The 19,245-nt window shown below is 37.8% G+C and overlaps 1 protein-coding gene across 1 annotated transcript in view; it reads right to left on the bottom strand.

Moving 5' to 3' along the window:
• dcc (DCC netrin 1 receptor) overlaps positions 1-19,245 on the bottom strand; it is a 563,221-nt gene that overhangs the window by 95,380 nt on the left and 448,596 nt on the right. The window contains exons 23-24 of the mRNA XM_062031404.1: positions 13,805-14,028; positions 12,048-12,164 (exon numbers count right to left, since the gene is read on the bottom strand). Of these exons, the coding sequence (XP_061887388.1) occupies positions 12,048-12,164; positions 13,805-14,028 (341 nt within the window). The remainder of the gene's footprint in view (positions 1-12,047; positions 12,165-13,804; positions 14,029-19,245) is intronic.

Below are 19,245 nucleotides of genomic sequence, written 5' to 3'. Positions count from 1 at the left end.
GGACCGCCAAGTGCCCTGCCTTCGGCTGCCGCCCAGCTCACATCGCACCCGACCTCTATGACCCCTCCTATGGGTGGTGAGCCCATTGGAGGGGGGACCCACGTTGCCTCTTCGGGCTGTGCCCGGCCGGGCCCCATGGGGACAGGCCCGGCCACCAGGCGCTCGCCATCGTGCCCCACCTCCGGGCCTGGCTCCTGAGGGGGGCCCCGGTGACCCGCGTCCGGTCAAGGGAAATCTGGGTCCTTTGTTTTTATTTTTCATGGAGGTCTTTGAGCTGCTCTTTGTCTGGTCCCTCACCTAGGACCAGTTTGTCTTGGGAGACCCTACCAGGGGGCATAAAGCCCCCGGACAACATAGCTCCTAGGACCATTGGCATTGGCAGCTCAGAGAGGAGCCTGAGGAGCATGTTTTTTGTTTCTATTTAAATACTTTTCATCTACAGAACTACATTGGCTAAAAAAGTTTCAGTGGAATGTAATGTCATGGAATACAATTATTAATTAAATACATTCATACTCTCAAAAGTCTTAAAAGCATCACACCCAGAAGGCTTGTTTTAATTATCTCGAAAAGGAAAAGGACAGCTGGGGTTTTATTTACCGCCTTTGAAGCAAGAGGTCTTATTTCACTAAACTATGATCAATCCGAGCATTGATTAGACATGATTGATTATTTTAATGCGGCAAAGCTGTGATCAGCAGCTTTAAAGAGATTAGTGAGTGAGCGTTCCTGTGTGCTTTCCTGTATGTGTCCTAAACACCTAACCAGGCAGCATTTGGTTACAGCAGCAAGAACAGCACATATGAGCAAGGGTCATCAATATTGTTATTGACTGACAATATTGATCACAATGGTGCAGCAGAGCGGCTCTGGGTTAATGGAGACTCCTGTGTATGGTAGACAAAATTTAAAAACATCTTTAAAAGATAGAAAAGTGACAGGAAGCTAATGAATGTGTTGCCATGTAAAACGCAGACACAATATCAACTATTGTTTATGTACAGTCGTGGTCAAAAGTTTACATACACTTGTAAAGAACTTAAAGGCCTACTGAAACCCACTACTACCGACCACGCAGTCTGATAGTTTATATATCAATGATGAAATCTTAACATTATAACACATGCCAATACGGCCGGGTTAACTTATAAAGTGACATTTTAAATTTGCCGCTAAACTTCCGGTTCGAAACGCCTCTGAGGATGACGTATGCGTGTGACGTAGCCCGGCGAACACGGGTATGCCTTCCACATTGAAGCCGATACGAAAAAGCTCTGTTTTCATTTCATAATTCCACAGTATTCTGGACATCTGTGTTCGTGAATCTGTTTCAATCATGTTCATTGCATTATGGAGAAGGAAGCCAAGCAAGCAAAGAAGAAAGTTGTCGGTGCGAAATGGACGTATTTTTCGAACGTAGTCAGCCACAACAGTACACAGCCGGCGCTTCTTTGTTTACATTCCCGAAAGATGCAGTCAAGATGGAAGAACTCGGATAACAGAGACTCTAACCAGGAGGACTTTTGATTTGGATACACAGACGCCTGTAGGGAACTGGGACAACACAGACTCTTACCAGGATTACTTTGATTTGGATGGCAAAGACGCAGACGTGCTACTGTGAGTATGCAGCTTTGGCTTTTTTTTGCGTATGTACGTAACTTTTTTAAAATATATAAGCTTTATGAACCTTGGGTTAGGTGAACGGTCTTTTGGGCTGAGTGATTGTGTGTGTTGATCATGTGTTTGAATTGTATTGGCGTGTTCTATGGAGCTAGGAGCTAGCAGAGGAGCTAGGAGCTAGCATAACACGTACCGTACCGTACGTGCGCGTCACGTACGTAACTTTTTAAAAATATATAAGCTTTATGAACCTTGGGTTAGGTGAACGGTCTTTTGGGCTGAGTGATTGTGTGTGTTGATCAGGTGTTTGAATTGTATTGGCGTGTTCTATGGAGCTAGGAGCTAGCAGAGGAGCTAGGAGCTAGCATAACAAACACGCAGGTGTTATTATGCAGGATTAATTTGTGGCATATTAAATATAAGCCTGGTTGTGTTGTGGCTAATAGAGTATATATATGTCTTGTGTTTATTTACTGTTGTAGTCATTCCCAGCTGAATATCAGGTACCGTGAGTATGCAGCCTTGGCTGCTAAACATTCGATAACTTGACCGTATGTGCGCGTCACGTACGTAACTTTTTAAAAATATATAAGCTTTATGAACCTTGGGTTAGGTAAACGGTCTTTTGGGCTGAGTGATTGTGTGTGTTGATCAGGTGTTTGTATTGTATTGGCGTGTTCTATGGAGCTAGGAGCTAGCAGAGGAGCTAGGAGCTAGCATAACAAACACGCAGGTGTTTTTATGCAGGATTAATTTGTGGCATATTAAATATAAGCCTGGTTGTGTTGTGGCTAATAGAGTATATATATGTCTTGTGTTTATTTACTGTTGTAGTCATTCCCAGCTGAATATCAGGTCACCCCCGGCTCTCACAGCATCTTCCCTATCTGAATAGCTTCAACTCCCCACTAGTCCTTCACTTGCACTTTACTCATCCACAAATCTTTCATCCTCGCTCAAATTAATGGGGAAATTGTCGCTTTCTCGGTCCGAATCTCTCTCACTTCATGCGGCCATCATTGTAAACAATAGGGAACTTTGCGTATATGTTCAACTGACTACGTCACGCTACTTCCGGTAGGTGCAAGCCTTTTTTTTATCAGATACCAAAAGTTGCAATCTTTATCGTCGTTGTTCTATACTAAATCCTTTCAGCAAAAATATGGCAATATCGCGAAATGATCAAGTATGACACATAGAATAGATCTGCTATCCCCGTTTAAATAAAAAAAATTCATTTCAGTAGGCCTTTAATGTCATGGTTGTCTTGAGTTTCCAATAATTTGTATGACTCTTATTTTTTTGTGACAGAGTGATTGGAGCACATACTTGTTTGTCACAAAAAACATGCATGAAGTTTGGTTCTTTTATGAATTTATTATGGGTCTACTGAAAATGTGACCAAATCTGCTGGGTCAAAAGTATACATTGAGCAATGTTAATATTGCAATACGGCGCTTTTGGTAGCCATCCACAAGCTTATGGTTGAATTTTTGACCACTCCTCTTGACAAAATCGGTGCAGTTAAGCTAAATTTGTTGGTTTTCTGACATGGACTTGTTTCTTCAGCATTGTCCACACGTTTAAGTCAGGACTTTGGGAAGGCCATTCCAAAACCTTAATTCGAGCCTGATTTAGCCATTCATTTACCACTTTTGACGTGTGTTTGGGGTAATTGTCCTGTGGGAACACCCTGCTGCGCCCAAGACCCAACCTCCAGGCTGATGATTTTAGGTTGTCCTGAAGAATCTGGAGGTAATCCTCCTTTTTCATTGTCACATTTACTCACTGTAAAGCACCAGTTCCATTGGCAGCAAAACAGGCCCAGAGCATAATATTACCACCACCATGCTTGACGGTAGGCATGGTGTTCCTGGGATTAAAGGCCTCACCTTTTCCCCTCCAAACATATTGCTGGGTATTGTGGCCAAACAGCTACATTTTTGTTTCATCTGACATCACATCGACAAAGATAAGACCTTCTGGAGGAAAGTTTTTGTGGTCAGAGACCATATTGGGAAGCTGTCGACACAAACACATGCACATGTTTGTGCGCAGTATAGCCAATTGTAATGTGATCGCTCCTCTCCAGTTATGTTTGGGGCGAACAGATGCACATACACAGTGTGTTTGTTGGGGAGTTAAGCGGACAAAGCCAGCAAAACACATGTCTGACAGGTTAAAATTGAAACACATAATACATGTAAAAACAGTCAAATAGATTACATTTGCAACTGTATTCAAATGAGAAGGAAAATTGATCATCCAGTTAAGAGAAAATAATCACTCGTCCAAGAGTACAATTTTAATAAATAAAATGTAACAGGATTCATAAAAAGGAAATGTTAAAGATGTTCTAATGTTTATTTCATTTTCATGGTGATGTAAATGTGTGCATTTGTAACCTGTGTTAATTTTGATCCACTGCTCTGTGATTGTTTGCTTTTGTCTCCGCACACCAAGGGAACACTAGCTTCCTTCGTTCCACTGAAGCTCTCAGTGGAAGGAGAGCTTCTACGCATATGCATGTGTTACGCCCGTAACAAGGGCATAACACATGCATATGCGCAGTGTAGCAAACTGTATCGCAATCGCTCCTCCACAGTTACTGCTCTGCCGGTTGCTGTGAGAGCAGAATAGAATAGCGCTGTTGAGGTAAAAACCGAGCACAGACAAAACACAAGTAGAGACAGTTGATTTTGCTCTGAGTAATGCAACCTGTTCTATTGATTCGTGGAAAAAATACATTAATCCCAACATCAGATTTCATTATGTGACACTTGATAAGTGAGTGAGGTGATTTTCTCTTGTAGTACTTGAGAAAGCAAAATAATGAACCTTTGCTTTGATTGGATGAGTAAAACAACATTGACCCCTTTTATATTGAACTGTTTAAAAAGGCCGGGTTCTGGTACTGAGGTGTGTTGGGTTGTGTCTGTGTTGCTATTTGCTCAATAAATCAATCAATCAGTAAACACTAAGGATACTGAAGTACACATGTCACGGTCACCAATGTGGCAAAATAAAAGAATGCACACTGATTCGAGGATGGAGGAAATAATTTGAATTCCAGTCAATTAGTAAATACTTTGAAAGATTTATGGCTCATAGTTCAAATTGTAAATTTTAAATCAGAGTCTTATTCAGTAAAAACCTTAACATTAAATGATGTTTTTTTTAATTGGTCTGTCATTACTGTATACCTTAACACCTACAACATCCAGTAATGCATTAGTCTTTATCATTTGCTTGCTAACCATGAACTGCTAAACAGGAAGTACTAACAACCATGTCTCCACCTGAGGTTTACTGGGTGTAAGACTTAGGGCCCTACTGTCCACCATGAAATTATTTCTATATTGTAGCGTTGGACGGGTTAACAAAGGTCTTTACTCGAAGATGTCAAGAAATGCTGACATGCTATATGATCATTACCAAGTTTAATGATCACGTTAGTTTTAGGCACACACACACACAAGTGAAAGCAAGGCATACTTGGTCAACAGCCATACAGGTCACACTGAGGGTGGCTGTATAAACTATTTCAACACTGTCACAAACATGCGCCACACTGTGAACCCACACCAAACAAGAATGACAAACACATTTCGGGAGAACATGCGCCCCACAACACAACATAAACACAACAGAACAAATACCCAGAACCCCTTGCAGCACTAACTCTTCCGGGACGCTACAATATATTTCTAATCAACAATTTTATTACTGAATTAATTTACTTATTTGATGCAAGTTTTGTACTATAACAAATTAATGGGAAATACATTGTTGTATATATAGATACATACATTTAGATATATATTTTTTTGGAGTGCAAAAAACACATTGAACACAAATGAAATATTATTTGATCTTATCTCCCTAACGCATCTCTGGCAGGGATTTGACCCCATTAAGAATGTCTACAACCCCAGCATTAACAATCGTTGCCACAGGGGACTACATCAACTATATTCTTGTAAGTGACAGGATCAAGAAAGGACTAGGAATACGTCTCTACACAAAATTTCATATGAAGTGCCCTGTCATTCATTAATCAACATTTTACATGCACCTGCGTATAGGGATAAGCATAGGAAAATGGGACCGTGTGCCAGTAACTTGAGGGTTCAAGGTTCAATTTCAGCTTTCGCTATCCTAGTCACGGCCGTTGTGTCCTTCCGCAAGACACTTCACCAACCTTGCTCCCACACTGGTGTATGAATGTGAATGAATGTTTGCTGGTGGTCGTAGAGGCTGTAGGCGCAAATTGGCAGCCACCCTTACGTAAGTCTACCCCAGGGCAGCTGTGGCTACAAATACAAACTTACCACCATCAAGTGTGAATGTAGAGAAAATGAATGATGAGTTCTCTGTGAAGCACTCTAAGTCAGAATCGTTTTTTATTGCCATTGTTTGAGAACGGGTTCACAAACTAGGAATTTTTCTTGGTGCAATGGTGCAACATAAAACACATATAACACAGATTTGGTAATAACAAGAGCTGTAACTGAGCTATCAGATCTTATTATAGACTTAGAAGGAATTCAAAGGAGCTACTGTTAGGAGTTAAGTGTGTAGAAAAGCGCAATATAAAATCTAAACCATCATTATCATTATTACATTGGATAGATGGATGTCCACGTAGCGACACAAACATCAAATAAAAGCTAAACATAACTGATTTAATAAAAACAGAAGATAATTTAAGCCAAATGCCTTTTAAAAAGGCAAAAGAAGCCAGCAATCCCAGATAAGCAAAGAGCAATGCCACATATTTGGCAAAGTATGGCCACGTGGAGAGACCGGAGGAGATGTGAGGGAAGAGACGGGGCTGCAGAGCTACCGCTGAGCGTCGGGATGGACGAGCTTCACGGAGCCCTGGCTGAACAAGCATGTATCAGACTCATCCACACCGACTGGAAAGCTAGTGGCAAGCCGAGGATGGAGTCGGTTGTTTGCTTTGTCGGGTCTGTTCCTGTCTCTGGCCGTGATGCCCTTCCACCCCAGCAAACAATGGCGTGGAGTACTGGGGTGGAGTACCGCTGAAACCACCGTGGTGTATGAGGGTGTTGAAATTGTGTTTTTTGTTTTTGTTTTTTTGCCTATGCATGTTGCCATCGTATGTGCGCAACATGTATTAATTGCAATGTTGTTGTTTTTTCGAAATGGCGTCAGTTGCATCAGCTCCTAATGTTTTTTTTTGTCCTTTGTGTTCTTTAATGTTTACCTCCTGTGTTTTTTTTAAACTAATTTTCTGTGGGCTTTTTTTTTATCTGCACTGCAACCCCATAATTTCCCCAGTGTTGTATAAATAAAGTATATCCTATCTATCCTAGTTTGAAAGATAACAATGCTATGTTTTTTACCTACCTGTCATTTGTTATTTTGTATTTTAAGTGTTTCGTGTACTTTTAGTGTTTTCATCCTGTCTGCTTGTGTGCATGTTTTGGGATATGGGTGGAAATTAGCTTCTGGCTAGTATCTGGCGCGTTTACATTCCAATGCACTATGTAGGGAAATGTACATTGACAGACCCCGGTGTATAACATTAAGCAATGCTTTGTTGCCAGTACTGTGTGCTCTGTGAGTCGCCGCAGTGTTGTGATGGCAAGAATTCAGTTTTGAAAAATATGAAAAAAAACAAACGCCATATGAAAAATTGTTAGCAGACACCAAAACAAATCAATTGAATTTATTTTAATCAGCACCTTATGGCATTCAGCAACTATAACATTTTAAAATGTCATTGCTGTATAGACAATATATTAGGGCTGTGAATCTTTGGGTGTCCCACGATTCGATTCAATATCGATTCTTGGGGTCACGATTCGATTCAAAATCAATTTTTTTTTTTCAATTCAACACGATTCTCGATTCAAAAACGATTCTCTATTCATTCAATACATAGGATTTCAGCAGGATCTACCCCAGTCTGCTGACATGCAAGCAGAGTAGTAGATTTTTGTAAAAAGCTTTTATAATTGTAAAGGACAATGTTTTATCAACTGATTGCAATAATGTAAATTTGTTTTAACTACTACATGAACCAAAAATATGACTTATTTTATCTTTGTGAAAATATTGGACACAGTGTGTTGTCAAGCTTATGAGATACGATGCAAGTGTAAACCACTGTGACACTATTGTTCTTTTTTTTTTTTTTTTTATAAATGTCTAATGATAATGTCATTGAGGGATTTTTAATCACTGCTATGTTGAAATTGTAACTAATATTGATACTGTTGTTGATAATATTCATTTTTGTTTCACTACTCTTGGTTTGTTCTGTGTCGTGTTTGTGTCTCCTCTCAATTGCTCTGTTTATTGCAGTTCTGAGTGTTGCTGGGTCGGGTTTGGTTTTGGAATTGGATTGCATTGTTATGGTATTGCTGTGTATTGTTTTGTTGGATTGATTAATAAAAATAAATAAAATAGATTTTTTTTAAATGAGAATCGATTCTGAATCGCACAACGTGAGAATCGCGATTCGAATTCGAATCGATTTTTTCCCACACCCCTACAATATATATATATATAATATTTTTATTTCTGACAGTCCTAATATGTTGATACACATGGATGGAGGATTCTGTCTCCATTGTCAGCACCTCACCGCTGTATCCATTTGGTCTAACTTTGCCTGTTTTTGGCTTAATAAATCACATTGTAAGCATTAAATGATTATATTTGCAAACAAATGTAAGGAAAAAGGTGGAGGACAGGTCTGAGAGCTTGAAGCCTGACTACTGTCTCAACGTGACGCACACATTCCAGAAACACTTTTATGAACATGCAGGATGGCATGTCACGTTGCAAAAACTTAAGTCACCCACTGACTCACAGTATACAGAAATAACCACATGGGGCTGCAAACTGATTGCTGATGTAACCTGATTGCATCTTAGAAGGTGCAGTAGAAAACAACCGCAACACAATAGTGTGAACATGGAAACAAGATAAAGAGGACATAAATCCTTACACACACACCAGGATAATGTGGAAAGCATAATAACTAGTGGGGACTTTCAGCTGTAAGGAAGGCGACACACACACACACACACACACACACACACACACACACACACACACACACACACACACACACACACACACACACACGCACGATACAAGGAGAGAAACTCTGAATTTGATCATGGAGACATAAACTTGATGCATAGGCGTTCAAGAATCTATCATGGAAATTGTATCAATAGTAGGCATGCAATACAACATACTGTATACCAATTTCCTACACAGTACACGTTCAGGTGTGTGACCTACTAAAGGTTTGTGTGTATTAAAACACGTAGAAACATGACAGCCCACGCACATCTGATCTACTACTTGTGTGCAGAGGTTTGAGTCTTTTAAATGATCAAAATAGCGAGGGCCATTCATTGCGTGTCTGTCTTCATGTATATGCACGATATACTGTATGACATTTATCAGAACCCCCATAATACTTGGAGGAAGGGATGTAAATATAATAATTTAGTGCTTGCAATGTGGTTTATTGAGTCTGAAACTGCTTGCGGCTGCTGTTCATTATAAACACTTCTATACAAGAAGTCCTGCAGCACGTTTACTTGTGCAAAGCTGGACAGCCAGTTCACATCCATATGTCTCCCAATAATCACACAAATGTGGTCTTTTCGGGCAGTACGGTGAAACAGGGGTTAGTGCGTGTGCCTCACAATACGAAGGTCTTGGGTTTGATCCCCGGGCTCGGGGTCTTTTCTGTGTGGAGTTTGCATGTTCTCCCCGTGACCGCGTGGGTTCCCTCTGGGCACTGCGGCTTTCCCCAACTCCAAAGACATGCACATGGGGATAGGCTGATTGGCAACACTAAATTGGCCCTAATGTGTGAATGTTGTTTATCTGTGTTGGACCTGCGATGAGGTGGCGACTTGTCCAGAGTGTACCCCGCCTTCCGCCCGAATGCAGGTGGGATAAGCTCCAGCACCCACAATGACCCCAAAAGGGATAAGCGGTAGAGGAAGGACGAATGGATGTGATCTTTTTCTTGTATTTCAGTGAACTAACAAAGTACGTAGGTAAACATGGTAGGCTATAGGTAACTAAAGGAGATAAATAAAATATCCATCTATAAACAAGTACTAAAATATAAAGTTGCATATTACTTACAGATACAACGTCTCCAAGGCAGAAGCATATTAAAAAGCATTTAGTAACAAATTAGTCCGCATCATTCAACTTACTGCGTGATAAGCTTAACTTAATGAATTGTGGTAACTGGTTGTTGTCAATAAAACAATTACTGTCAGGATTGCTCCTGTCATCTTGGACTAATTAATGTTTTTTTCTGTGTTTAGGTTTGTTTTCAGTGCTCCTTTCCTCCTTTTGTTGGTATAGGACAGGGGTGTCAAACTAATTTTAGCTCAGGGGCCGCATGCGGGAAAATCTGTGCACGGACTATTAAAATCATGGCATTAAAACTAAAAAATTAAGACAACTTCAGATTGTTTTGTTTGTCTTACTTTGGCCAAAAATAGAACAAACACATTCTGAAAATATTACAATAAAAATATAGAAAAAAATAACGCCAGCGGTTAAGTTTAGATCCATGAAGGAAAGAAGAAAGTGAATGAATGTTTATAACTGAATACATTTACGCACGCATAAAATTTTTTTGGGTTGTGTATTATTTTTTTTAATGAATTAAGTAACGTTTATGACAACCTTTTTCCAAAACACAATATAGAATGTGAGATATAAGAGGATAATGCATACATTTATCATTTGTTTCCAAAACGGTAACAAAAAAGTGGGACCCCAAAAATGTACTGTGGGACCCCATTTTTATGACTTGATTATTTGTATATATTTTAAAGCAAATACGGAAAAAATATATAATATAAAATTTTAAAAAATGGTGATAGTGGAAGTTTGAATGCAATTGCTAGTTTTTTAGAAGTCTCTATTACCATGTGGAGTACACTGCATGCAAACATCAATGTTTCTCCTTCCAGGGGCCCTGGACTTTTTGCAGCTTTAGAAGCGCAGAATGGGGAACAAAACGATGGGAGAATACACCCAGAGCCAGATTTGACAGAGAACGCCCACATTTTAGGCTTGCTCCACACATAGCGAGCTACTAAATTGAAGCGATCAGAATAGATGTTATAGTTTTTTTTGTAATTACTTTTATTATTTTATTCCAATTGGTGTACAGTGCATCCAAACTTCAGTGCAATATAATGTTTCATCTTTCAAGGGCGCTGGACTTATTCAAATTCAGAAGCAGGCAGGAGAAAAAGTAGATGGAGAAAAAGTCGATGGGAGAATATGCGGAAGGCCAGATTAATAAGGGAAAACCGACACTTGAGGTTTGTTCCACCCAAAGTGTGCATGTTGAATGAAGGCGCGCAGTAACAGACTTAAAGGGGAACTTCACTTTTTTTGAAATGTCGTTGTAAAATGCCTGTCATTCACAATCATTTAATTTTTTTTTGCAATCTAAATATTAAATAAAAGCGATCAAAAGTTTTCTTACAAAGGAGCCTATAGAGCTGCGCAATTCTGCAAATAAAGTCCTTAAAAAATATCCAAACACCTCCAAAAAGGTTTTATATATATGATGTAAGTATATATGTAATGTATTAATGGGTACATTTAAATAATAACATTTAATATTTACGTATTTTGATCATTTTAAGCATACGCGGCACATTAATTTAAAAAACGAATCACGATTGCTTTTTTTTTTTCTTCATCACTGATTATTACTCACTGCAGAGTTCATGAGAGCCAACAAATAATAATACATTACTGTGCAACGTCTGCTGTCATTAGGATGCTGACTGCTGGGTTGTTCATATATTCCCATTTATGTGAAAAATTACTCATAATCCTCACGAGGAAAAGGGGTGGAGGGCGGGAGGGACCAGGCGTCTTTTCGTGTCGTCTTCGCCAGTTTCGGGTACTAAATGGCTGTCAAAGTGTACCAACTTGTCAGCATACCTACTCAGACATCTACTGTCCAGGCATGATTTATGATCTAGAATAAACTTACTGGGAGCAAGGACGTGAGAAAGCAGCAGACCACTCGATGATGTAAACATGTCTGTGTTAGCGCATATAAAAACAACATCACTAAAATATTAAAATCACGAAATGTAAATCGAGTAATGCTGGCGGTTTTTGAATGGTTATTTATTGGAATTTATGAGCGAAATAGAGGACCGCCTATTGGCTCCGCTGTAAGCGGACTTTTATTTACTTTTATTTACAAGTTAGAATGCATAAAAAACAAGCATATCCGTCGTCATGTCTTTTATAATGATTGTGAACGATAGGCAAGCTCTTCTGTTTTCTCCATGCATGGTCCAAACAATTTAAAATCTTCACAATACAACAGTAATAAATTAATTGATTTCAACAAGCTGTGTTGCAATACATACGCATGTTGCTTGGTTGGGAATCCATAGGAATCATCATTTTGCCCCGCGTTCCTCTCCTCGCAGCCAGAGAACGTTCCAAAGTCGAAATAACGCTGGACGCCTCATCACCATCCGCTCCTGAAATAATACAAACAACTTATTGAAATTTACTGAAAAGTGTTTTTAACACAACATTCTGGTTAAACTTAATTGATTCCTCACTAATAAATAGTTTTCAAATCAGGCTTAGCTCCTGTATTTAAATCAGTCCCTCCAGGAATGAGTGATTTTGCGATTGCGCCAATGTCATCAAATTTAACCAATCCCCGTGACTAATGTGCGGCCTTGCAACTTCGTCCATTGTCCGTAACTTTAATGCACATTTTGGGCAATTGGTGTCATTTTCGTCAATCAAATTTGTCTCTCAGCGGCGCTCTAGGGCACATGTCAACTGTCTAATCAAAATGTATATTTGTTTCTTGCGTAAACAAAGCAGGGACAACAACGTGTAACAATACATCAAATCTCTTTTGCTCAAACGACACAAATGATGTCTTCTTGCATAGCGCAGATCAAATTCCGGTTCCAATCTACGGCGCTAAGTCTTCTGGGTGATGTAGTATACAAACATTTAGCAACACACTGGTGTCCTCACCTCTTAGCTTACATGTATTTATATATCAATCAATCAATAATAGTAGTATCAATAATAGTTGTATAATTAATTATACAACTATTAGTTATAAATAAACAACACATTTTACAATGAGCTCCAAGTACAGTATGTGCTTTTACTGCTACTACAAGTACAACCCATTATTATTATTATTACCGTATTTTTCGGAGTATAAGTCGCTCTGGAGTATAAGTCGCACCGGCCGAAAATGCATAATAAAGAAGGAAAAAAACATATATAAGTCGCACTATTTTTGGGGGAAATGTATTTGATAAAACCCAACACCAAGAATAGATATTTGAAAGGCAATTTAAAATAAATAAAGAATAGTGAACAAAAGGCTGAATAAGTGTACGTTATATGACGCATAAATAACCAACTGAGAACGTGCCGGGTATGTTAACGTAACATATTATGGTAAGAGTCATTCAAATAACTATAACATATAGAACATGCTGTACCTTTACCAAACAATCTGTCACTCCCAATCACTAAATCCCATTAACTCTTATACGTCTAGTCTCTTACGTGAATGAGCTAAATAATATTATTTGATATTTTACGGTAATGTGTTAATAATTTCACACAAAAGTCGCTCCTGAGTATAAGTCGCACCCCCGGCCAAACTATGAAAAAAACGTTGACTTATAGTCCGAAAAATACAGTACTAGTGTGTACTTGCAGGTCTAATGTGTTGTATAAAGTGTTTGTTTTTCAATTTTTTTGTTGAAATCCTGTGCTTTTCTGATTAAGTTACAAGGAACGCTTGAAATATTGATAACAAATTCCTTTGAGACACTTGTGATTTAGGGCTATATAAATAAACATTGATTGATTGATTGATTGATAAAATCCCAAATTGATTCAATGTTATTGAAAAAAAAGTAAGCCTCAAAACATTGCAGCTTTTTCAGTAACCGTCTAAAAAAGCTGACGCAAATTTGGGCATATTAGGTCGTAAGCAATCTCAAAAAAGCCAGCAAAATCCTGGAGGGACTGTTACATGAAATAATCATCAAACAATGAAAATTCAAACTTTAGTGTGATATCTTTTTGAAAGCATTGTGATAGTTAAACACAATATATATATATATTCCAGTACCTGAGTGGCTACTCTTGCTTCCCATCTGGCTCTCTGATTGGCTGTGGGCGACCTGGGGGAGGTCCTGGCAAGAATGGATGGGTGAAGTGTGTCCTGAAGGGGCCACACTTGGAGCTTTCTCAATGTTCTTCATCTCCATCTCCTCATGATGGATCCAGAGGTCCGGAGGTCTCAGATCCTTCTGGCTACCCTTCCTCTTATTAGCACTGTGGCTTGCTCTCTTCCTGCAAAAAGTAGGAGAATAAATATCCAAGTGTGTTAATACACTTCTCAAATTATTTTCAGCAAGTACCATCTCAGAAAAAAACTTGGTTCTCCAAGTATCACTATAATGACCAACATTAAAATACAGTAGCATAGTAGGCCTAAATATACATTAAAAACAAGAAGAGGTTTTATTTAACAAGTACATTTAATATTATGGCCGTTGTAACATTACACACAGTTTGAACAGTATCACTGTGTTTGAATATACAAAAATAAAATACTGTACTTTAATCAATTGATTCTTTGGCGTACCACGAGATGGAGCCCGCGTACCTCAAGTGGTACACGTATCACAGTTTGAGAATCACTCCCCTAACACTCTGAAAAATGTGGAATATTCTACAAATCACATGGTCCACAGGAAGTTGCATCAATTACATCCTCTGTAGGCCATAGGAAGAACAAAAGTAAGTTCACTCATTTATTTTTCTGTATATCATAATATTTATACCATCCAATTTCAACCAGGACTGTGTGTAGTGTGTACTTGAATTGATTGACTGAAATGAGTTTATTTCTGTCATATAATCAACCATTTTGTGTGATCAATTTAACAGCACAGATTATACATAATAACAATCATACACATACACAAACAAAAAGAAAAAGAATGACCGAAAAAGAAATAGGCTGAAACCAAGGCTTATATTTGCCTATCCTATACATTCACTGAAAATTAGATTGCCTGGAACATCAATGTTTAAACCTTAAACCTTAAAAAAGAACTACATGTCTTCAACTCATCACTGAGCTTGTTCCACCATTTAACTCCTAAAACGAAATACATTTGTATTTTATATTTGTTCTTACTTTACATATTTCAAAAATCAATATCCACATACATTATAGTTTTCTCCTCTTAATTTAAATAACCTAAGAATACAAGCTGGAAGGCTGTTGTTCTTTACTCAAAACACAATTTCCATTGTTTTTAAAAACACAATATCTGAACATTTTAACACATTAGAACTTATGAATAATGGATTGGTAGGTTCACGCATTGTGTACTTTTCTAATTAACCTTTTTTGAAGTTTAATTATTGGGTCTATGTTTGTTTAGTTACCTAAATCATATTTTAATGTTGTTGAATTACTGTAATGTGCATAGTAGATTTGGGCTCTTTGTGATGGACGATTCAATATACATCTTTACTATTCTAAAACAATGTATTATAAACCTTTGATAAGATTCAGTACAGTGTACATAAGATTCGATTATACGGTTAACGTATTGTGATGTAAACATTCAATCCTTTTTACACCACAAAAGAACAAAACCATTCCTGCTGTGCATACGCCAATCCGCCTATCCCCAGATTAAAGTCTTTGGAGATGGCAGGACCCGGAGAGAATCCACACAGTCACAGGGAGAACATGCAAATTCCACACAGAAAGAACCCTAGCACGGGAATTGAACCTATGACTTTCTCACTGTGAGTCACAAGTGTTAACCACTGGGTACCGTGTTAACCACTGGGTACCGTGCTGCCCCGTCACCAATGGTCGTATCTGCAAAATGCCTGTGTTTCTGAAACATAGCATTTGTACAACCTTCCACTGGACAACTCACAACACAGCCTTCTGCAACATGTTCCTATAAGTGAGCTATTACAAATTAGCCTTAAATGCTGCATATCTATTAAATAGCTACTTGCAACCAGTTCCAACACACAGACTTACATTTAATTTAAAGTGCAGTTTACAATGAAGCACACAGACATAATCCCTCAATGTCTGAAACCAAAATACAAGAAAATTAGTTAGCCAAAAGTGAACTAGGCTAACTAATGCTTTAACACAAATCCCTAAAAAATTACGGTATGCTGTGAAATCAAATGTACTATCTGCTAAATGTTTGATTAAGACAGAAAAATACCGGAAATTTCGGACTAATTGCATGCTTGTGACATTACAGTATTTGCAATGGCATTGTACAATTTTTCATTGTTTTGACATTGACACATTGTCATTTGTTTTCTACATATTATAACCATAGTATAGTATAACCATAGTCATTTAGGTTATCTACTGTTTCTTGGTTCGCAGGAATCCACTGCATTTACTACTGTGATAAACAATTGATTATTTGAGTACCTCAAAGGTCTTCCAGGACAAACTGAACAGTTGTAATCAATGTAATGCTCTGAGAACAGCCCCGTAGCAATAAATTCTGGGCCCCCATACTACATCTATCTGAAAAACTCCCTAGCTAGGGAACGGAAATATAGGGCTAAAATCTAGTTTAAACAATGTTTCTGCTGACATATGCAGCAATATTGTTTCATTTCCTGTTGTATTGTTATAAAAAAAACATAAATAATATTTGACTTTTTAATTTACTGTTAATAGCTAGTTATTTTCAGTTTATAACATGTTTCTGTCTACACTTCTGTTAAAAAGTAATACACTTGTTCTTCTGTTGTTTCAATACTTTACATGGGTTTTGGGTGTACTACACATTTGGATCCAAAAAAAGGCAGTATTAGTCATACCAATACTGATACTTAAAATGTCTAACATTATTAGATTATAACATTTTTGATTACAATTATAATCAGACAAAGACACAAGATGCAGGTGTATCAATATCAATTTAATATTCAAATTATTAACTGTTGGTTCCGATTTAAATCTTTTTGATTTTTGTCCTGAAGGGACTTATTTCCTGAGTTTGTAAACAAAAACGATAAAGACTTTGTGATATTTTTTTGTTCTAATCACTGTAGTATCGATCAATATAATACTTGGTATCATTACTATCTATGCCCGTTGGTTTGATGTATGTATTTATAATATTTTTTTAAAACCAACTAAACTACATTTACTGAATAAATGTTGGCTGACAAAAGAAATGTTGGCCTATTTAACAGATGTGATGTCGTTGGTGCTTTACAGTGATGTGCTACCAAACATTCAGTGAGTTGACCCCACAAAGCAGAAGGGTTATTGTGGGGATGAAACATTACATTGACACCGACATGCTCAACACACATATTATAGTCTGCCTGGAGGCAAGTCTGAAAATATTCCTCTGTGAGCAGGAGTGGAGTTTGTCCGATACTGTACTGTATGTCCATCCATCATAAATGCAATTGGCCTAGATCATTATCGTTGAGAAGAACACAAATTGCATGTGAAAGATGGAAGAGGTCACAGAGGTACGGTAGTACTCCCTCTCCGATACTCACTGAAACATTCTAATACAAGGAATACTAACAACACATCACAAGCTAGTACACACCATTTGATTTTTCCTTTACAGGCAAAATCATGTGCCGGTAATATCTGGGCTATTAGTAAACATATAAAAACAATTTAGTAACATGTGATCACTAGAAGTCTAACAGAAGGATTATGAATGAATGCAGATTTAGATTTGACAGCGAACATTTTAACGAGTAACATAACTTTGAAAAACACAGGAAGAACAATATAAATAATATATACAGTATATATACTGTGTATATATATCAGGGCTGTCAAACGATTAAAATATTGAATTGTGATTAATCACATTTTCCGTCCATCCATCCATTTTCTACCGCTTATTCTCTTCGGGGTCGCGGGGGGTGCTGGAGCCTATCTCGGCAACAATCAGGCGGAAAGCAGGGTACACCCTGGACAAGTCGCCACCTCATCGCAGGGCCAACACAGATAGACAACATTCACACTCACATTCACACACTAGGGCCAATCCCCAGGTGCATGTCTTTGGCTATATAATCGCATTTTGTTCATAGTTAACTCAAAATTAATCGTGATTAATAGGTATAATTTTTCATCATTAATAAGTGTACCCTAGACAGATAATTTCCCAGCTTTAATCTGTCCTATTTCTACCTGAATAAATGCTTCTGATAAGTGGTTAGGAGCGTGGTCGATATGACATCATCGCATGATTTGCTATGACGCATATATTCTTTTGACAAGAACAAGAAAGTTTGATCATATTATGCCTATACTGGCTCACCTGCACTGGCTTCCTGTGCACTTAAGATGTGACTTTAAGGTTTTACTACTTACGTATAAATACTACACGGTCTAACTCCATCCTATCTTGCTGATTGTATTGTACCGTATGTCCCGGCAAGAAATCTGCGTTCAAAGAACTCCGGCTTATTAGTGATTCCCAGAGCCCAAAAACAGTCTGCGGGCTATAGATTGTTTTCTATCCGGGCTCCAGTACTCTGGAATGTTCTCCCGGTAACAGTTAGAGATGCTACCTCAGTAGAAGCAAGTCCAATCTTAAAACTCATTTGTATAGTCTAGCCTTTAAATAGACCCCCCTTTTATACCAGTTGATCTGCCATCTCTTTTCTGCTCTGCCCCCCTCTCCTGTGTGGAGAGGTTATTAGGTGACCACAGATGATGCGCTAGCTGTTCAAAGCTGAGACCCGGAATGGACCACTCATCTGTGCATCAGTTGGGGACGTCTCTGCGCTGCTGACTTGTCTACACTCAAGATGACCCCCTGCTGGCCCCACTATGGACTGGACCAGGGGTGCTCACACTTTTTCTGCAGGCGAGCTACTTTTCAATTGATCAAGTCGTGGGGATCTACCTCATTCATATATATCATTTATATTTACTTATTTATGAAATATATGTTTTTGTTAACAAGTTAAAGGTGTTTGATGATAATGCAAGCATGTTTAACACATATAGTTAATATTGTTAATAAATCAACAGTGTTTAATGATAATACAAGAATGTTTAATACATATAGTTAATATTGTTAACAATTTAAAGGTGTTTAATGATAATACAAGCATGTTTAACACATATAGTAAATATTGTTAACAAGTTAAAGGTGTTTAATGATAATGCAAGCACGTTTAACACATATAGTTAATATTGTTAATAAATTAACAGTGTTTAATGATAATACAAGAATGTTTAATACATATAGTTAATATTGTTAACAAGTTAAAGGTGTTTAATGATAATACAAGCATGTTTAACACACATAGTTAATATTGTTAATAAATTAAAGGTGTTTAATGATAATACAAGAATGTTTAATACATATAGTTAATATTGTTAACAAGTTAAAGGTGTTTAAAGATAATACAAGCATGTTTAACACATATAGTTAATATTGGTAATAAGTTAAAGGTGTTTAAAGATAATACAAGCATGTTTAACACATATAGTTAATATTGTTAACAACTTAA

This window comes from Entelurus aequoreus, linkage group LG21, assembly GCF_033978785.1.
Source record: "Entelurus aequoreus isolate RoL-2023_Sb linkage group LG21, RoL_Eaeq_v1.1, whole genome shotgun sequence".
Lineage (NCBI taxonomy): Eukaryota > Metazoa > Chordata > Actinopteri > Syngnathiformes > Syngnathidae > Entelurus > Entelurus aequoreus.
This window is presented reverse-complemented; position numbering and strand designations above follow the sequence as displayed.